We start from the raw sequence: 20,954 nt of genomic DNA, 5'->3' as shown, positions 1-20,954 counted from the left end.
TTTAGTTCGGGTAGTCAATGACATTATAAAAACCATTCAATAGTTTAAGTTATTAGGTAAGAATTTAAAATATAATTTATATTATTTTTTAACACACCCCTTCAAGTAAAAGTTTTTTGAACTTAAAATTTATACAGGTCCACATTGAATCTGACATACATGTTAGACTCATGCCATTTTGGGTTTGACATACTGTCAAGTCCAAGCATATCAAATCTAACATGCATGTTAGACCCATACCACTTTAAACTTAACGCACTGTCAAGTCCAAGCGTTTCACATCAAGTATGTATGTTATATCCATATCACTTTAAACTTGATACATTGCCAAGTTTAAATGCCCTAGGCTTGATTAATTGGCACATCTAAGTATCGGTGCCAAATCCAAGTTATGACACACTATAACTTTTAAGTGCATCGAGTTTAATATATGTGCCGAACCTATACTTTTAAAATAAATAAATAAATAAAATAAAATAAGAATTTAATAAAATTTACTCATCACCATGCCTCGCTATCTTCTTCATAACTGGCCAGCCGACCTAACCTGTTGTCCCATCTCGCCTCAACTAACTCGATACGTGGTTGATAACATATACGCCATCCCCTAGTAATGTAGCTATGGGGTGGTATTTTGACTTTGCAGAGCCTTTAATTGATGCGTCGGAATCTAGAATTGCCGGGTACTTAGTTCGTTAATGACGGGCAACCTATACTTTGTAGGCCTTGCCCCAGTAACAAACCCCCGCGTGTCATTCGTGCCTCAGCCTAACCCCTTACTATACAGTATGATGACCTTAATTAAGTTAGTGCACCTTTGCAAGCTCAAAATAAGATCCCGCCATAACCATTTTTGATGAAGAAAGAAGTCATATGGGCCGATCAAAGTTGCTAGTTATTATTTACGTATAAAGATAAATCTTGTGATTTCTAATTTGATCTCTTAAATCATTAATTGTTTTCAAATTAATTCTATCATTTAATTTGATAAATTTCAATTAAAATTTGTTCCTAAACTTCTAATTTTATCAATTATAATTTATTTTCATAATAAAAAAATATATCTATATTAGTTTATTCTAAAAATTTAATATGATTAAATTATATTTTATTTTAAAATATATATTCAAAGTTTAAAACCCTCTTATCCATATTTTTTTAGACATATCCATTTATTTTTAAGTTTAAGTGAACTTGTTTTGATGAGATATATGTAAAAACAAAAACTTTCTAAGAATCAAAATAAAAAAGAATAATATGGAGATACAAGATTTTCTTGGTTAATGAAATTGACACATGGGATGGGATAGTTAAGGTATTTTGTTTTAAATACAAGATTTCATAAATAAAAATCAAATAATAAAATAATACCACGTGGCATTGATTAAAAACTTAAATGCCCCTACAAATTTCTATAAATAAATAACCTTACCCTAGACATAAAAAAGAGAGAGAATAATTTGGAGATACAAGATTTTCTTGAAGAGAAGTTTTTCAACCATGAAAACTCTCTCAAAAGCTCCCAAACCTCCTTCGTCAAGTTTACAAGTAACAAAGCTCTGTTAGATTAAATTTTAAACGTTTTATAAGAGTTTTTCAATAATAGGCAAATTAAAGATATTTTTAAAAGTATTAAATTATCAAATCTTCTAATGCAATTCATGCCTAAATTTATGTTCTTGCAAAGCATAAATCTTGAAATAATTTCACAAATAAATCAAGTCATCACAGATTAAACTTAAGAGAAGAATCAAATGACTGTTTTTTTTTTATTAAGAATATTAATTTTAAATAGAGATTATATATAGTTATATATTTTAATAAAATAAAATCTTTGTATACATTTGCTGGCTTAATTTTTAGGTATTGAAATTTATGTCTACAACACCAGCAAGATACGTCTGGATCTTGATCAAGCTGTTATTTTTCCAAATAATCTACAATATTTTCTCTAGTCCGGAAGCATGTCATCACAATCGGCACTAATGAAATATCCTGAAGGTTGAAGCTGGCTTTGAATTTTTGTTACATGTAATGCTGACTGGCTTTCTGATTCATGCTAAAAAAAATATAGAACGGACACCAACTAATTTGGAGATGAGATTTAGGCAACTCATTCTTGAAGTGAATTTACTGGAGCATGGTTAATAACCAAGTACCAACAAAATTAAATTAATAAAAATGGACACTCTCTGCTTGCTGATTAAGAAAATGACAGCAGGAACTGAGAATTGCAGCTCCAAAATGATCATATTCTAGCTGCAGAATGAACTAGAAATGCCTTTATTTTACTACAGCGGATCATATTCTAGCTGCAGAATGAACTAGAAATGCCTTTATTGATCATATTCTAACTGCAGAATGAACTAGAAATGCCTTTATTTTACTACAGCGGCAAAGCTCTGCATTTTCTTAGGAGAAAGAAAAACATGAAACAGAAAACCAGTCTGCTTGAGATCTCAAAATTGAATTAAAGCTGAACCGAGCAAGACAAATTTCTTTGCCTTTTAACTGAGACCACAGATGTTCATGCTAGTTACTTTTCTTTGAAGTCCTAGCTGCCAATACCCGGTGCAAGTACCACTCCATCACTTCAGGACAAAGGACCTTCAGCAGAAACAACATCCTTGTCCAAGACGGCTCTACCAAGTATCTGTCTCCTCGGCAAGCACTATTTACGATTGCTTCAGCACACCTTTCAGTTGACTCAGCCGGGACAGAGTCCATTTGAGCCTGCAGCGTATTACATTTTAAAAAAATTGTTGGAGAATCATCTTGCATGGACGAGTTTAGGTGAAAACATGTATTGAAAAGTATTTTCCAACAAAAATTGATGAGACGAGACATGATTTAAAGATCAAATACAAGCATTTGACTCGGCCTTTTCACCATAGAAGTCTGAAAGTGAAGGCAGTGAACATGTAACAAGTTAATAGATGATGAACATGAGATTTCTACCATCATTTATATCACATAACCAATTAAAATCAGAGCAAAATTCATTCACCCAAAAAAAAATCACGCATGAACTGATAAGTAAACAGAGGAACATTCATCTGTCGTTTCACGATTTAGTTCCTTCAGATATACCTTTGATACAAAATCACCTTGGGTCATTTCTGACTCAACTACACCAGGAGTGACTATTGTTATTCCAATATCCGGACCAAATTCAGCAGCTAGTGTCTCATAAAAACTTGTTACGGCTGCCTTGCTTGCCTGCGGCAATTATAATATCGATCAGTTACTCTATAAATGACTGATTGGCTGGCTGAGTGTAGCATATATTAAGGGCAAGTCTTACACAGTAGAAGCTCATCCTCGGTACTGAGCACCATCCAGCAATTGAAGAAATCCCTACGATCCTCCCTTTACTTTTTCTTAGGTGTGGAATAGCGAAACGGGTGACATATACAGAACCCCAGAAATTTGTATTCTGCAAAAGGCACCAAAACGGATCCTCAGAAAATTTTCTGGCAACGCAAAATGTTGAAAGATGAATCTTGTAATTTTAAGTAGGCAAGTAATACCGAGAACATACCATAAGTATTGCACAATCCGAGATTTCCTTGCACTGCTCAAACATGTCAATTTGAATAATACCAGCATTGTTCACCAGATGATCCACTATTGAATAAACCCCGCGAGTCATTGTAAATCTACTTTTTTGAAAAAAAAAAAAAAAATTGAAATTGAAAGAAGATCCTTACATCGGCCAAAATGATTCACTGCCTCAGTAATAAACCGCTCGCAGTCTTCAACATTTGAAATGTCAGTAGAGATGACTATAACATCCGGTGATCCCAGCATCCGCGCTTTATCTGCAACTGCTCGAAGACGCTCCTCTCTTCTGGCAGCAAGGGCTAAACATGCTCCTCTCCTAGCATACTCATATGCAAGATACTTCAAAAATCACAAAATACAGTTAAGAGCATTAGTAAGTAGTGTCCCAGTTACAATGGTAACAAGTTTCCAATGTTTTCGTTTGGGAATGCGGGGTTCTAGGTCTGCATAATATGATAGACATTTAAATCTGTGCACAGAATGTATACCAACCTCGCCAATGCCTGAAGATGCCCCAGTGATTAGAACTACTTTTCCAGCCACCTTTTCACTAGTTATATATCTTTTAATGCAACTTATTAACTTGAAAACAAGAAACGGCGGCAAGAAGAGAAGTAGCAGTGTCAATGTTATAGGAGGAAGTACAATGTTCATGACCTTGTGAATCAAATCCATGCTGTGCTAGCTTCAGTAAAGTCGGAGAGGAAAGGCAGAAAGACAGCAATTTCTGTTTCTTGTGTAGCTGAACCCAGGTTATCGAAAAGATTTGTTGCCAATATCAGAATTTTTGCTCGGAAAGCTCTTCTGCAGTAATTGAACGTGATTACCTATGAACTAAAATCAGGCTTCACCAGATTTCCGGATCAAAATTAACAGAACCTACTTCATTGGAAAAAATATTGCACACTTGCCTTCATTTACGGTGAATTATATATAATAGCTAAATTAAGATTTTGCTCTTCACTAAAAAATAAAGAACTGGTCTGGTATTGAAGGTAAAAAAGTCTTTTTGTGAGGTCTATTTATTATCATTCTAGAAGTTTGAGTATCTCGGTTTTTTTTTAAACAATTAAATTATTTAGTTACTTTTAAAAGCAAAAACATTAAATAAAAAAACTTTGGCCTAAGGTTTTTTAAACAATTCCTTTCGCTATGCACAATTTGATTACTCTATTATCCTTGAAGCAAAAAATTCTTAGGCTTGATTTTAGGGATATATTAGTTATTTTACATTGGTATTTTTGGCAATACCCGTATGGTTGGGTGATTTGATAATTTAATTAATAAAAAATAATAAGTAAAAGGAAAAGCTGCTAGCGTGTTTATTGAACGCGCTAACAAGCGAGTCACCCTATTGTTTTTAGGCGGCGAATGTGTTAGCTTATAGTGGTGAAAAACTAGTTTTTTTGGTGTTTTGCAATTCACAACGGGAAGATAAACCTTTCTAGGTAGCAAATGTGGTTTAATTACAAGCGATTTGGTAACGGTTGACTTTTTGTTTTTACTTCTTTTCTCATTCTTATTTGGCTTTTGTTTGCTTGCACAACATTATACAACAACCCTACAATTTTGTTTTTCTTAGGTTGTGGTCCATGTTTTTTTAATTGATTTTAAAAAAAATTTAATTAATTTATAGACTTGAATTTCTTTTTTTTTTTTCATCCTCCATAATTCCTTTTCACTTTAGATTGGGTTTTTATTTTTCTTATTACTATTTATTTTATTATGGATAGTTTTTAGAATTAATACATCCCCCTTTATTATATTTGCATATCAAATTTTATCCTTATTTTTTATTGTTATTTTTTAACCTTGGCAAGTTTTCTATTCAATAAGGTGTGTATATATATATTATTTTCTTATTTTAAATATTTATATAATTTTATCAATCTTATTATTCTTAAATATATCCATACAGGCGTGTAGAAATTATTTATTCATGAGTTTTATAATTTTTATTCAAACTTGGTTTCATTATCATAATAAGTTTCTATTAAAAAACTATGTTTCTAATAAAAAAAAATTTCTTCAAAAAAATTATGAAACAGGAAAGGGAATGAGAATTATTCGTATGCAAATAAACGAGTCAATGTCAGAACTGAACTCGTATTGCCTCTAGTATTTTGGAGGTGTTTTGGCTAAGAAAATGGATTGAAATTTGTTTTTTTTTTTTTTTTTTTTGTTGAAAAAATTGTCAGTTTTTTTTTAGCCACTAGAAAATACATTAAATGCATCGTCTGACTTTTCTTTCCAAAAACAACTGGGGCAAAAAAAGAAGAAAAAAAGACCTAGTGATGCAAAACCTAACAAAATAGGCTAGCAGGTTGGCCTAACAATTTGTTTAAAATTAATGTTTTTTATATGTTTTTTTTTAAATTATTTTTTATTTATATTTAAATTAATACTCATTATTTTTTTTTTAATTTTGTTTAGAGAGCTTCTTTTAAATGACAATTACTTTTTGGTTATTTTGTATGCATTTAATTTTTGAAGAGGTTTTTTCTTATTCATCTATATATATATATATATATATATATATATATATATATTTGTATAGATTAACTTTATTTTTTAAAATAAAAATTATTTATTTTCAGATAATATTTTTAATTTGTGTAACTTTGCATATTTTTATTTTATTTTATTCAATCAATTTAAAGTGTGTATCTTTTTCTATTATTGTTTGATTGAATAAAAAAATTATTTTAATAAAAAAATTTCACGAATACAATCGGGAAAGTATCTTGTCTTGCAAGATTAAATATCTTGATCTATACCTGTCTCTCGATTTTTCTTGTTTTATTTTTACTTATTGTTTATGATCTTTTTATTTAGGTATTAACACACATAGTTCTCAATATATTTTATTACATGTATGTATAAACTTCTTTATTTTCACTTAAAATTTTTTTAACTACAAAAACGTGTCGGAAACGCCTGTGTATACAATTTTTTACGTTGGAAAAAGAAATATATGACCCGCGGCAAAGCGTGAGTCAAATATCTAGTAGAAACTCTAAATTGTATGGGGTTTTCACTGTAGCAATCCACAATGAAAACCCTACTTTACCCTTATATAAATTATCCACTTAACTACCAATGAGGGGTAAGATGGTCTTTTTAATGGGACACATATGTCATTGCCAAATTATTTAGGGTCATAATGGTCTTTTTGTATTGTTTAGAAACATTGTAATAACTAAAATAACCTTAGAAGCAAAAATAACGAACTGGTGTCTAAGGGCTTTATTGACATTTTCTTTTTTTAAGCACAATTGAATTATTTAACTACTCTCGAAATCAAGAAAATTAAAACTTCATTGCAAGGGCTTTTTGGTTTTTTTTACTCTTAGTTCTTTTGTAATACTCACATTGCATAAGATCCAATTTAGTCTTTTTACTTTTTAAGCACAATTAAACTACTTAAATGCCTTTATAATAAAAAAAAAATTAAAACTTCCTTGCAGGGTATTTTGGTCTTCTTCTCTTGATTTTTATGTAATACTTATGCTGGATTTGGAGCAATTTAATATTTTAGCATAGATAAAATATTAATAAAAAAACGTTGTTAGTATGTGCGTGTGGATGCCACCTATGCCTTCCGAGTGATCCGTGTAGCATCATACAACCATCAAATATCGTTGTCTATGGTGGTTTTTGAAGTGTGTTAATGTTCTCTTATTAGTGATGTGACACATGTCGGTGGAAGTGTGATGGTTTGTTGTTAGTGAGCCTTTTTTTTTTCTTCTTTTCTCTCTCTTCCCAAAAAAAATAAAAGTTGACCCTATTTGTTTTTGGTATTTCAATTTCAATTCTTTTTCTTTTGATTTATGATTTTTGTTCTTTTTCCTTTTTATAAAAGCTTTAATTATTTTCAATTTAGTCCTTTAATTTTAATTTTTCATATATTATTTTTTCAATTCGGTCCTTATTATTATGAGTTATAATTTTTTTCCTTGGCCTTTTTGTAATAGTTTTATTGGTTTTCATTTTCATCTTTCAATCCAAGTTTATCGTGTATTTTTTTTTCTAATTTAGTCCTCATTGATTGATTTTTTTCCTTTTGTTAAAGTTAATTTTCTTTTCAATTTAACTCTCCAATATAAAATTTTGGGTTGCCATCTAATTTATTTTTATTTCAATTTTCATCCTCAATATTTTAATTACCTTTTTTTATTTATTTCAGATCCTTTTGTGTAATTGTTTTTATTTTCAATTTTATCCTTTAGCATTTGATTTGTTAGGGATCGGGCTTCGTGGTTTTTCTATATATGGTGCTTCTAGTTTAATGACCAAGGTCACGAGTTTGAAAAGTTAACGCTAGTCAACACCCTGTTTTTTTGGAATATTTTCTTTTCTAATTTCATCGTTTGTTATTAATTTTTTTAAAGATTGGCTTTGTGATTTAATTTCTTCAATTTCTTTTCTATCAGATTATTCTAATCTCATGATCTTAGCCATTGGTTTTGTAGGTTAACCTGATTTGACTCACTCTTTATTACTTATATTAAATATCTATCACGCTAACTTAGGTTCAGTTGGACAAGTTTTTTGTCCCTTTTTTTTATCCAGTTAGACACCATATTCCAAATATTTGGAGATAAATAATAGGACCCTAACAAAGATGAAATTTGTCTTAAATGAGGACGGTGCATTGGTTCCTAAAGATCAAGTTGGCGAGGAAGAGGATGATAAAGAAGATGAATAACAAGTTGGTGATGATGAATTTGCTAATGTGTTTGAGACACCACCTCTAACTTCCTCTCCTGAAGATGTTGGTGCTAGCTCATGAAGATCTAAGATGGATGATCGCCTAGCCCATATTTAGGCTGATGTGAGTTATCTTTAAAAATCACAAGCACACATCCTCTCTAATCAACAACATATGGCTGACAATATACGAGATATCAAGGATATGATGACTAGCTTGCTCTCTTGCTATCAATCACTCTAAATGATTGTACCATGAACTTCTCATGTTTTTTATTTTACTTTCTTTTCCTTTCTATAATATAATGAAGGTATATTTTGAATATTATATTATGTTTCTCTAATTTTTTTCACTTTTCTTATTTATTTTTTATTGATAACAAAGGGGGAGAGAAAAACTTATTGTGAATAACCTAATAGAAAAAAAAATCACAAAGCCCTTTTTTTTAAAAAAAGAAAAACAATGTTAACATGCGTTAACTTTTCAAACTCGTGACAAAAACACTTTATTTAGAAAAACTACAAAAATTAATTTACAATCAATCAAATATTGAAGGATATAATTGAAAAAAATTTAACTATACTAAAGGATCCAAAAGAAAAGGAATATTGATTAAAACAATGAAGATGAAAATTGAAAGAAAAATATTTTTTTATTGAAATGTAAAATTGAAAAGAAAAATCAATTTAACAAAAAAAATCAAAAGAACAAGAATCAAATTGAAAAAAAAAATCACAAATTGTGATTCGAGAATGAAATTAAAAATAAATAATAACTTTATAAAAAAACAAGAATAAAAAATAAAAAAATAATATTTCAGGGATGATTATACATGGGATATTGAAAAATCTAGTTTCTGAGTCCAAGATTTGTAGCATCAAGTGATCCAATCTGTTTCCCATGGATAAGTTAATAGGATTCATTTCAAAATCATGTCAAGCAAGCTGATGTAATGGTGAAAGCATAGACTATATTCACGTTGTCCGAAACCATGATTATTACATTTTATTTATGTACTATGATAATTACATGGAGGAAATATTCCCTTCAAGCTAAGATTCTTGTTCAATTAGAGGTCCTGTAATTTACAGGACCATCTTTAAGTTTAAAACTCAGCCAGGTTCAATCCACAAGTACCAAACCACTAATTAGCTTGGTTTTATTAACTTTAGCGAACTCATAGCCTAGCTTCAAGCATCCTTTGTCTGTTAACCCTTGCAATGAAGTCATCAGCCCTTTTGTTCAATTCCTCTGTAGGCAAACTGAGGGCGTCTTCCTGTAAATCCTTTCTTTCCTCGTGTACTTTCAAATTTGCCTCAGCCATTCCTTTCCCTTCATTCTTTTTTCCGTTTTCGCAAGTTCTGCTACGTTTTTCTTTGGAAGATTTCCCCATGTTTGTCTCTTTCTTCTGTTCAACACTAGAAGCTGTTTGAAGGCTCCTTTTGTGGTCAATGTACTCATCATAGTAAACATCAGTAGCTGGTGGAGAATTTGTAGTAAAGAACTTGGACTCTCCAACAAGGACAAAGATTATAAGGTTGCCAACAATGAAAATGAACTTGGGGCTGAGGAAAACTGAACCTAGTTTTGGAGGAGAGCCAAAGAGAAAGAGCTTCACGGAATCAAATAGGCAGGGAAACCAGAAAGGGCTAGAACAGAAAAGAGTACAGGCCAAGACAATCAAAGAATACAGGAAAAAATTGTCAAGAAGTTGATGCTTCTTGGACTTGTTAACTGCACGAATCTCTCTTAGCTTAATGAGATCCATTTCTTGATTTTGTTTAGAATACAGAAGAGGGTTTAGTTGGGGTTATAAGGTCACCAGGAATTCACTCTATCCTTTAGGAAAGGAATAGATGCAATTCCGAGAAAGAATTCAGAGGCAAATTTTAAAAGACCACTAAAGAGAACTGCCATCTGACTGAACACAAGGCATTGTAAACATGGAATTATATAGAAGAGGAAAGGAGGTTGATTTGGTAAAATTCAAACACAGGCTACTTTTACTCTACTTTGGAATGGTTATATGACTTTATGAAAAGCTGTGAGAGATTGATTAGTGCTTATTGGCTACTTTTTTCTTTTGGCTTCCTGCTTTTCTGTATTTTATGATATGCTGATATATAACGAACTCTTGGAATAATTATTAAGGTAATCTGTGTAAACTGTGAACATTCTCCTTTCCTTTCTACTTACATGAAAGAGTGAAAATGTTTTCTTACTTGATTTTTGTTGCCTGGCATCAACTGACAAACTTTAGCTTAGTGGTTTTAACTTGGAGGGATAGGAAAGTGTTTAATGTTGCAAGAACATCAGAAATAGAAAACCAAGAATGGCTGCTTAGGATCAAGGTCCAGTGTACCTTATAATTAACAAAGTGAATGAGGAAAAATCTATGCCTATTAGACGAGCCTCATACTGTCTTTGGAGATTTGCTTTAATAATTTCATTAATACATCATTTCTGTATTATTTGGTGAAGTCATGGTGAGACTTGATAGTGCTGGGAACCAATTTTTTTTTTCCCCGAATGTTGAGAGAGAGTAACACCTAGCACGTTAATGTAGGAAGTCCACTTAAAAAAAAGCGTTAGATCTTTTTCTTTCCTGAGTGCTCAGTGGAAGCGAAGTGGGAGGTTTGCTTAAAGCATGTGCTAAGCTTTTCCTTGCATAATTCTACTAGCAGAAGGCACATTGTTGAGTGGAGCAAAAAAGGGAAGCTGGTATAGGACCTGGGAAGTGGGGCATTTTTTAAGTTACTGGCAGAAAAGGGGATTGTTTGGATATATCATCTGAACGCCCATATATCCACACAGAATATGAAGCTTGGTTATGATATTAAGGGCTTGGTTGGGATTATGGAAACCTTTAATGAAAATAGAGAGAGGCCCTTTTTGAATAACAACAATATGATATTAATAGATGTAGTCTCTGTTTGTATTTCTTCATTTTGATGTAAGCAAAACTCGAAAACAGATGAACAAGATATTGGCTGTTGGCTACCACAGTAGTTTGTCTGTCTTCTGATAAACAAATTGCAATATTTAGCATCCTCTTGCACACACTTCTCTAGCTTATTGTCCACTGAACAGGGTAAAAAAATTGCATGCTCCCTGTCTTGGTAAAACTACTATGATATGCATCCATATCATTGGTAATCTAAACTTAGTTAAATAATATATGTTGAAGGTAGAAAAGGTTGTGCATTGATTTCCTGGCAAAAAACTGGACCAATTACTTTAACCGAAAATTCTAACATTTTTACCTCCTTGTGTCCAGTGAGATTTTTCTTTTTGCTTAGCAGCAACAGGATTGAGGTATGGCGGATCGCAGTCAACATGTATACTTTTACTGATATCTTGCAACATAAAGAAAGACATGTGGTGTATCAACAAGTGATTAATGATGGTTAAATAATTCTTATATTGGATCAGGATGAATACGTGTGGTGTATCAAGTAAACATTTTTTAAGCAAACAAGCGTGCAATCTCTCTTCAAAGTTTAGTCATTCAAGTAGCTTTATTAGGTGGTGAAAGCTCCAAGGCTCCTTTAGATGCATCTAGAGGAGCTATATTTGAAATTGCTTTCGATGAGGTAACTAAGCATTATTGATTTTCTCTAGACAGACGTTCCATTCCTTGAAATTCTGAAGTAAATAAGTAAATATTACCTGTTTTTAGTCTTACCTTTTAATATCTCATCACGGGCACAAACAATGGAGTTTCCCTTATTGATCCTTTTTTTTTTGTGGGTGCGTGTAAAGATTGATAGGACAGGAATGCTTTTGCTAAAGCTAAGATTTCCTGATTTCACCACAGGATTCAAATAATTTAAAATCTTGAGTTTCTGGCTTGTTTAAGTGAGGGAGAAAAAGGAGAGAATGGCCCATCTGTGGATTAGAATCTCTGCATTTTAAGGTCACTGGTTTCCTCTACCTGTTTTTGAAACAAAAGAGATCGAGAACATTACTACATGCCTAAACTCTGTATCTGTCAGCTACAGGTGGGCACGAGGTACAAATGGAGTGTGTAAAAGTGGCTTTTATTCAATTATTCTAATAGAGCATATGAAGATTTATGCCTTATTATATAGTTTTGTGGAAGAGATGAAACTTCAGGGAAATGGCCCAAAAGGAAAGGTTTGGTAAAGCATGATTGTTTATCAACCATTGTACTCTTAACTCGATACCTTAATGCTTAAACAAAGAAAAATATCTGAAGTGCCTAAGCACATGGTCTTGCTAATCATAAAGTGAAGAACAACTGGAGATGAAGCTTTCTTGGCTTTCGGAAAAAAAATTAGAGACCTTTTAATGGGCATGGATGTGTACATAAACGAATGTACGTATCTGTACTCCACAGTACAAGCACTCTTATACCTTCCTTTGAGGGAAATCTAATTACACAAACACAAGCTAAGTATTGAGACAAAGAGGCAATTAAGGGGAAGTTTGCTACAGGTTGAAAGACATTATTGATGTATAAAGTTAGAAGAAGCCGACCTTGCACTTTTTTTCACATGTAGAAGAATCATTGATGCCCTATGGCACACAAGGAGCCAACAGAAATGCGAGTTCTCATTTCTGCGTGCAGGCTTTCACAATTTGATTACTGATTTTGCTTATCAGTCTTAACATTTTTTAGTCTCAAATGGTACTTGTATGATTCTTGTTCTTCATATTTATATAACAAGTTGCTCGTAGAGATTTTCTTTTGAACATGCTGCTTTGTACAATTAGTTTTAGAGATAGAGTTATGCTCCGAGGGTCCAACTAATTTATGATTCTCCTCAGATGTGCGAAGCAGTAGTGAACTGCAGCTCTGGAGTTTGCCCAGCTGAGAATACCTGGGAATCGGCAATATGGTCCTGTACAAGATCTCAGGTTCTACTCTTTTCAGGTGCAAACAATTTCATGAGATCATCAGACTTGAACAAATCCTATAAATTAACCATGGTGTACTTGTATAAAACTCATTGTCGAGAGCCTGTTCTTCCCCGGAATCAGTCAGGCCTTGGCCCATATACTTAGTGCTAATTCAAAAAGGTGATCAAATGCCACCATCAGTCACATTTATGTAGACCACACAAATTGGAGAAGAGATGGAGCAGTAAATTCAGAGTATTCATTAATATTCTCCATCAGAATGTCAAAGCCACCATGTTTTTATGATTAGTCTAGACGAACAGTACACCCATTTTTACTACCAAAAATATTTTCCATCATTTGGTGCACTATTTTTCTGATCAAGGGTTTGATTTATTAAGAGAAAATTATGATGTTTAAGATATATATGCATAATGGCAAATTTGCAATAAACATTAATTTTTGATGGAATGATGTGATAAACAGTTATAAATTACAGAATATTAATTGAAATTAACATAGAAATATAGATAACACATTGTAATATTAAAAAAAAAAAATAGAATACTGAAGGTGCTAAAAACATTATAGCATAGGTTGTCTTCGGTTCAAATCCTTAAAGCTGAACCAACCAAACCCATAACCATGTTTATGATCTGGAGGCTCAAACCTCTGCAACGGAAATTTTCGGGAGCCCATTTAGTGTAAACCGTGTCTCGGCAGGGAGCCCGTGTGTTAGAGATTGTATTAAGTGTTATTTTTTAATATGTTTTTTATTTGAAAATATATTAAAAAAATATTTTTAATATAACACATCAAAATAATTCAAAAATATAAAAATAAATTTTAAAACAGGCACTAAATTTCAAAAAGATGGCAATAAGAAAGTCAAATAAATTTACCTATTAATTTAGATATGAGATTATTCGTTCAAAGAAAATTGTGCAACGAAAATAAAAAAACTCATGATATACCAATTCGAAAATACATTTAAAATTACTTGCCATATACTCTCTCCATTGAATCCTTAACAAATCAAGAACTTGGTATTTGGTTGTACCAAAATTTAATTCATTGGTTGCCCTAATAAATGAATGAAATTATTTTTACTTTTTAGCTAAATCATCTTTTCTCAGTTTGGCATGATTAGGTGTATGAATAGAAAAGAGCATCGGGGTGTGACTTCAAAATATCTTCATTTGTTCCACGCAAACTCTTCTTTTTCCCTCCCTGAATCATGTGTGAACGTCATCATTTGATGCCAATTACTTGGCCAGGAGAGGATTAATTAACTTTACTAATTAATCCCACCCCCATAATTAAGATGGTAAACACCTAAGATTGAAGAGAAAGTAGGCAGAGCATCATCGTCGAGGGGACAAATATTACCATCAAACACCATACATTTTCAACATATCGAATTAACATAAGTATATGATAGGAAAGTCACGACATTCAAACTTGTAGATGGGTTAAAGATTTACAAGCACCAAAGTGAGGGCAGAGAAGCGAAGATCCCTACATGGGTTAAAGATCCCTACGAGGGTTAAAAGATCCCTCAAAAGCCAGCTGCCGACTATGTCTTATCTATGTCTCCTCTTCTAATTATTTTTTCTCCCCTCTTCAGTAAGCCTCATGTTCTCCCTGTCCATGGACGATTCATTGTAAATCATTAGAATCCCATGAAAAATCTGCATCAATCTATTCTTTTCGAACAAAGATATCGAACTACATAAAGGGCCTCCGAATCTGTGGCTTATGGAAATATTATATGGTACAAGCAGATTGATTTACTTACTTAATCGGGGGTTGCGAACTGAACAGACTTCTTCTTGCCTTTGCCACCACTACCGCTGGCAATGGGGGGCTCGGGATGGGAAAACTGATGATCTTGTACCCCTATAAATTTCGTGATATGCTCTCTCACATACCTTTCATAAACGAAAGCTGCCCCCTTGAACTGTGGTAGAACCAACCATGCTGCCAACACCAGTTTCAAAGAGTACCATATGGGAATCCTACAATAACACAGTCGGAGCCCCATTAACTAGAGATTATAGACTCTAGATTCAAGAGGAGAAAAAGAATTCATAACTGCTAATTAAAATGCCAAAAAAGAATATGCGGAAAGAAAACTTTCTTAATTTACCACTCTAAAAGGGACTGGAGCAGCATCTCTGTAAGAGTAAGAAATGAATATAAGATCCAATAAGCAAGCCACTGCTTATCATCCTCTCTCGATGGACTCTCTATAGCAACCACTGATGCATACCTATTTACCAAAAGAACAATTAGATAGATTGAAAATTTGGTGTGCACACACCCTACGAGAAACAAAAGAGCACAAACAAAACAAAAAAGTTCCAAACTTCTGGAAATGGTTCAGATTCTCACAAGGGGTATAGCAACATCAAAACTGGCCTGCGAGTTATTAAACAAACATCAATCAGATAAACCAAATTATTAAGTCCTAAAAACAAAGAAAGGAAGGAATATCTTGGGATCACTCAATATTTACCCAGATATTGTATGAACGTGAGTGAAAAAAGTCAATAAACGACCCATATTTGCTGGTCTCGCTCTTCCTGTTAGTTTTCTTAGCGACAAGAAACACCGAAGGAACTGTGAGAAAGGCTTGAAAGTCAGTACCGAAAGGAGAGTGAAGTTGAAACCAATAAATGACAATGATACGTGGCTCAAGACTTGAAAGTGAAGGGACCGCTTATATTGTGTCCTTTTTTTATTTTTTTTTAAATATATTAAATTAATTATTTTAAAAAATATCCTATATCGCAATCCAAAAAGCGCTACACCGTCAAATTGGTATTGGTCGTTATTTAAAGTAATGGCGCGTGCAGGAACATGTTGCATTTCAATCCTAAAATTCACAATCTTTATTACTTTAATCACATATCTTGTTATATAAAATTATTTTAAGAGAAACCTCATAAAAATCTCCTGAGTTTTTTCAAGATTCGCTACTTTTGGTAGTATGGTGCAGCCCCTTTTTTCAAAGAATTTTGTAAATTATTTTTTGTCTAAAAAAAATTAAATTAATTATTTTAAATAATTTTTTATGATTTTTATATGCCGATATAATAAAAAAATTAAACACTCTATGCCATATTATCGAACACCCATTTGAATCTTTAAACAATGGCTTATAACCCTTAAAATAATTCAAGATTCTCAAATAAGATTTTTTCTAGCAAAATACTTCACATATGCTTAATGAAAACGTTGTATTTCTTACAAAATGATATATTTTATAAGGGGAAAAGGTAAATTTTGGATTTAATTCACTAGCGAGTTTGGATGGAGAGGCTAAAAAATTGGGAAGTTCGAAAGCCTTAGGGGCCCAATTGATATAAAAACTTCTTTGGAAACTCAATCAAGACTACCTATATAATTGGGGGACGTTTCTGAGGTTTCCCAGGTTCTTAATGGGTTTTGTCCCCTCCCAACCAGATCCACGTGGCATGTTTTTGAAGATTAAGGTCGGTGACACGTGCCATCAGGGATAGGGTCCATAATATATATGTCGACATGATCTACTTTTGTAATATTTTCACAGGCGGGTAGATAAAGACAAATGTTGGAAGATTTGTGAAGGCTGGTAATAATAATTTTTTTTAAAGTGAAAATCTGAATTAGCTTGTAAGTCTGGATTAATTTCATGAATTTTAAACTTGATCACTATGTAAATTTTTAGAGAATTTAAATTTGTAATTATTAAAATATAAATTTAAAATATAACCAATTAAACTATCCAAACTATCCTTACCCGGCTTTCCGGGTGAACCGTTTCACTCTACTCTATATTTCCACCAATAACAAATAATAATAATAATAAAAAAAAAAAGTTACCAAACTTAGCCTGTTAAATGGTGTTGGGCCAAAAACATGAGGAACGATTGATTTAGGAAAAAAAAAAACAAATGGGTTCAAATGCAATGATTATGGGCAGAGAGAGCAGGCCCAGTTCATGTTCTTTCAAATCCGCCAAGAAATCATTTTGTCAAATGTCAACGTCATCTATACTGGGTTTTAGACTTTGTGGTTGAACCAATGAAAAGCAGCTGAATGTATGCAAGTTGTCGACTGACCTTTTCTGGCCAAGAAGCAATTCAACCACCCCACCAATCTTCAAGGAAGAATAATACCTATATGATAGTTTTCAAACATTAGTCCAGATCGATTAAGAAAGCAAAAGGCATTGAGATAATTAAAAACTAGCAGAGCCACTAAAACTAAGCAAACACCACCATTCAAATCCCTATACATTTGCGTGTGAGCTAGCATTAGAGAATATTCCGATTATTAAAGTAGTTGAGCTGCTAATTAATCTCGTTTCCTCTTTTACTAATGCTTGTCCCCTGTGTTGGAGGGAAGTTTCTTCCGATCTTTCGTCTTGGCTTCTTGTTTGAATCTTTGTACATAAACACGTGGTTAGACCACCAAATACTTTGAAAACTTTCCCTTCTAGGAATTAACCAACCTGAGCCAGAAGCTTCACCCACTTGCCTTTTTCGAACCTGAAATTCTTTTTGGGCTCTGATGTGCTTGTGTTCAATGAATGATTACTTAGCAATGGCATCAATGGCGACAAAGGGCGCGGCTGGATTATATTTTCCAGGGAATTTGCACAAGGTAGAGAAAAAGAATAATGTGACGGTATTGGCCAAGGCAGGATTTCCTTGTTCTTGGCACATGATCACACCGAAAAAACGAAGCTTTTACGCCATAGCAAGTGCCGGTAATCCTCCAAGCCTGGACATTACAAATGGGAAAAAGGTGAATGGGATTCATGTGAGGGAGACTCCATCTCCTTACATAAGCAATACGAATGCCGGTGGGTTGGCAATCCATAGCAATGTTGCTGAACCTCACACATATTTGCTTGGGAGGTTTGTGGAGGATAGGCTGATTTATAGGCAGACGTTCAGTATCAGATCTTATGAGATTGGACCTGACAAAACCGCCACAATGGAAACATTAATGAATCTCCTTCAGGTTAGTTGGCTAATTTTATTTTTTTTATCCTATTGAGGTCATGGATTTACATTTTTCCAGCAAAGATCCTAGATAATCTGTGCAACATTCCTTTTCAATTCCAGCATTTGCTGTCTATAATGCAATTTGAGTTCACAGCATCCAAGCATTGACCTGCTAAATTAACACCAAGGACGATTTTCTTTTTATTTTCTTTTCATCATTCTGCAGCCTAAGTTCGATAAAATGGGCTCAACTAATTGTCAAACGAAAAAAGCATGTTCTTGAAAAGTTTTTCATCAATGACATTAAATTTAAGTGCTGATTAATGAAGTTTGAATGATTGATTCATGTATCAAACTAGTGATTGGATTCCATATATGTGCGTGACTGTAGGAAACTGCACTGAATCATGTGACAAGCTCAGGACTAGCTGGAAATGGCTTCGGTGCTACCCGAGAGATGAGCCTCAGGAAACTTATTTGGGTAGTCACTCGCATTCACGTTCAAGTACAGCGATACAGCTGCTGGTATGTTATCTTCTTGTAGTCCCAAACGCATCTTAATCATGTTTAAAGGAAAGATCATAATAGAAAATTTCGTAAATACACGAACGTGAACAAGGTCTGAATTCTTTCAACATGTTCAATAGTCTACAGCAGACTTCCTAAGTTAATTCCTTACGTTTCTATCATTTGAACATACTTTTTTGGACAATTCATTGTGACAGGGGAGACGTTGTCGAGATCGATACATGGGTAGATGCAACCGGGAAGAATGGTATGCGCAGGGACTGGATAATTCGAGACTACAACACCAAAGAGATCATAACAAGAGCAACAAGGTTTGGCATGTCTATGTTAAAGCGCTAATGAACGATTGTTATCTACTCTTGGTAGTACTTAACTCCTATTATTAACTATCTCAATTCAGCACATGGGTGATCATGAATAGAGAAACAAGAAAGCTATCCAAAATCCCAGATGAAGTCAGGGAAGAATTGGTACCATTCTACATAAACAGGCTTTCGATTGCTGCTGAACACAATGATGTTGAGAAAATTGATAAGCTTAACAATGAAACAGCAGGGAGAATTCGATCCGGCTTAGCTGTAAGTGGAAACAATTTGGAATTGTAACTCGTACCCTTTATTGCCAATCTATTTTCTGGTCCAAATAATTTTGTTTCTCAAGCTATCTTGGTCTATTAATCCCTGGAATCATTCATTATGCAGCCAAGATGGAGTGATATGGATGCCAACCAACATATAAATAATGTCAAATACATTGGATGGATTCTGGAGGTAAGACATGAAAGTCCTCACGCCACACACAAATTCAATTGTTTGAATAGAATTGCCATTAAATGAGCAGCAAAAAGAATTACCATTTACTGATTTTTTTTTTATTTTGTTGTGAGCACAGAGTGTGCCAATGCATGTCCTGGAACATTACAATATGACAAGCATGACCCTTGAGTATCGACGAGAGTGTCGACAATCAAATCTGCTCGAATCCTTAACAAGCACGAGCGAAGATTCAAACAGCGGTTCCAGTAATCGCAAAGCAGGCATGGAATACACGCATCTGCTGCGTATGCAATCAGACAAGGCAGAGATAGTTCGTGCAAGAACGGAATGGAAATCCAAATTAAAGCACAAGTGATGTTATTTCGTGTATGTTCAAACACTGCTATAGGCAGCTCATGCTCTCTCTTTATTTATTTATTTTTTATTTATTTTACTTCCTTCTTGTGTAAACCACCCATTTGTTGCTTTCTTTGGTGTTACGAGCTCATGTTTATTGACTGTGAATAAAAACTACAAGCATTGTGCTTCCAACCATTTATTTCTTTAATTATAGCATTGCATAAACTATAGTATCGAGATTAATTTCAATTTTTCAATCCGGCTAAAGATGGATTATTTTCTTGGGACTAGAAGGTTAATGAGGAGTTTAATTAGTTTTCATAACCCAATATGATGATTGAAGGACAGGAAGGTTGTGGAGACACAAGATTCACGTCACATATTACATATATATTACGTACTAACTTTTAATTCATTACTTTTTTTATAAGAAATTGAGCACATCCAAAGGTCATGTTATTGAATTTTTTTTTAATTTTATTATTGAACTTTAATTTATATTATTTTGTTAGACTTTTATTATTTAGAGGGTTACAAATTCAAATTTAGTTCTGATTATAGTTTTGAAATTATTGTTAGTTTTGATAAATTAATAAAATTAAGTTTCAAAGTTACATACATCTCCTCCTCCCTTTTCCTTCTCTTTTCTTCTCCTGCAACTTTTTTTCTTCTTCTTCTTCTTCTTCTTCTTCTTCTTTCTCTCCTTTCTTTCTTCCCCTTCATTTTTACTTCTCCTCAAATCTCTCTTATATACCTTTAATCATCAGCTATTCTTCACGTTTTACAATAAAACATCATAAGAAGGATTACAACAAAACGATATGCAAGAAGTTGTGAGTCCGATTAGTATATTAAGTGAAGTCTCAACATTAAAATGCAGAAATTTGGCTCAAACTCTTTAAGCATTACATTACTTTGAATCACTCACTCTCTGTTTTCTCATTTGATTCTTACGTTGTAAGAATTAGCAGGTTGACGATTTTACTGGATATATAACGCAGTTAGCATTCATATACCAGGAGTGTTTGGAAATGTGATAGTGATTGTTTTTTAAAATGTTTTTTGTTTGGAAATATATCAAAATAATATTTTTTTTATATCAGCATATCAAAACGATTTAAAAACGCTAAAAAATATTAAATTAAAAAAAATAATTTTTTTCAAAAACATTTTTGA

The 20,954-nt window shown here is 33.0% G+C and overlaps 4 protein-coding genes across 4 annotated transcripts; 1 reads left to right on the top strand and 3 right to left on the bottom strand.

The window, feature by feature from the left end:
• Window positions 1–2,144: 2,144 nt before the first annotated feature.
• Window positions 2,145–4,529, bottom strand: LOC7484858 (11-beta-hydroxysteroid dehydrogenase-like 4A). The gene is made up of 6 exons (XM_024582302.2): window positions 4,057–4,529; window positions 3,711–3,903; window positions 3,542–3,627; window positions 3,305–3,436; window positions 3,091–3,219; window positions 2,145–2,733 (listed from the first exon to the last, which is right to left on the bottom strand). The coding sequence occupies exons 1-6, from the start codon at window positions 4,237–4,239 to the stop codon at window positions 2,533–2,535; spliced, it is 924 nt and encodes a 307-aa protein (XP_024438070.1). The 5' UTR covers window positions 4,240–4,529; the 3' UTR covers window positions 2,145–2,532.
• A 4,696-nt stretch (window positions 4,530–9,225) lies between these two features.
• Window positions 9,226–10,491, bottom strand: LOC7484857 (uncharacterized). The gene has a single exon (XM_002318109.4). The coding sequence runs from the start codon at window positions 10,041–10,043 to the stop codon at window positions 9,453–9,455; it is 591 nt and encodes a 196-aa protein (XP_002318145.1). The 5' UTR covers window positions 10,044–10,491; the 3' UTR covers window positions 9,226–9,452.
• Window positions 10,492–14,523: 4,032 nt separating this feature from the next.
• On the bottom strand, window positions 14,524–15,843 carry LOC7454534 (HVA22-like protein e). Its single transcript, XM_002318108.4, has 5 exons — window positions 15,657–15,843; window positions 15,533–15,559; window positions 15,288–15,410; window positions 14,937–15,156; window positions 14,524–14,782 (listed from the first exon to the last, which is right to left on the bottom strand). The coding sequence occupies exons 1-4, from the start codon at window positions 15,701–15,703 to the stop codon at window positions 14,937–14,939; spliced, it is 417 nt and encodes a 138-aa protein (XP_002318144.2). The 5' UTR covers window positions 15,704–15,843; the 3' UTR covers window positions 14,524–14,782.
• A 1,487-nt stretch (window positions 15,844–17,330) lies between these two features.
• On the top strand, window positions 17,331–19,970 carry LOC7484856 (palmitoyl-acyl carrier protein thioesterase, chloroplastic). The gene is made up of 6 exons (XM_002318715.4): window positions 17,331–18,151; window positions 18,527–18,660; window positions 18,861–18,974; window positions 19,064–19,241; window positions 19,365–19,433; window positions 19,555–19,970. Exons 1-6 carry the CDS (start codon window positions 17,696–17,698, stop codon window positions 19,792–19,794), a joined length of 1,191 nt encoding a protein of 396 aa, XP_002318751.2. The 5' UTR covers window positions 17,331–17,695; the 3' UTR covers window positions 19,795–19,970.
• The last annotated feature ends 984 nt before the right edge of the window (window positions 19,971–20,954 follow it).

The sequence above is a fragment of the Populus trichocarpa genome, chromosome 12, assembly GCF_000002775.5.
Source record: "Populus trichocarpa isolate Nisqually-1 chromosome 12, P.trichocarpa_v4.1, whole genome shotgun sequence".
Classification (NCBI taxonomy): domain Eukaryota; kingdom Viridiplantae; phylum Streptophyta; class Magnoliopsida; order Malpighiales; family Salicaceae; genus Populus; species Populus trichocarpa.
This window is presented reverse-complemented; position numbering and strand designations above follow the sequence as displayed.

Coding starts and splice junctions, on each gene's coding strand:
- LOC7484858 (XM_024582302.2), bottom strand. CDS start 4,239: ATGGATTTGATTCACAAGGTCATGAACATTGTACTTCCTCCTATAACA. Junction 3,904..4,056: donor CATCTTCAGGCATTGGCGAG/GTTGGTATACAT, acceptor TGATTTTTGAAG/TATCTTGCATATGAGTATGC. Junction 3,220..3,304: donor CGAGGATGAGCTTCTACTGT/GTAAGACTTGCC, acceptor TAATTGCCGCAG/GCAAGCAAGGCAGCCGTAAC.
- LOC7484857 (XM_002318109.4), bottom strand. CDS start 10,043: ATGGATCTCATTAAGCTAAGAGAGATTCGTGCAGTTAACAAGTCCAAG.
- LOC7454534 (XM_002318108.4), bottom strand. CDS start 15,703: ATGGGTCGTTTATTGACTTTTTTCACTCACGTTCATACAATATCTGG. Junction 15,560..15,656: donor CACGTTCATACAATATCTGG/GTAAATATTGAG, acceptor AATAACTCGCAG/GCCAGTTTTGATGTTGCTAT. Junction 15,157..15,287: donor CTCCAGTCCCTTTTAGAGTG/GTAAATTAAGAA, acceptor GTGTTATTGTAG/GATTCCCATATGGTACTCTT.
- LOC7484856 (XM_002318715.4), top strand. CDS start 17,696: ATGTGCTTGTGTTCAATGAATGATTACTTAGCAATGGCATCAATGGCG. Junction 18,975..19,063: donor ATCATAACAAGAGCAACAAG/GTTTGGCATGTC, acceptor ATCTCAATTCAG/CACATGGGTGATCATGAATA. Junction 19,242..19,364: donor GAATTCGATCCGGCTTAGCT/GTAAGTGGAAAC, acceptor TTCATTATGCAG/CCAAGATGGAGTGATATGGA.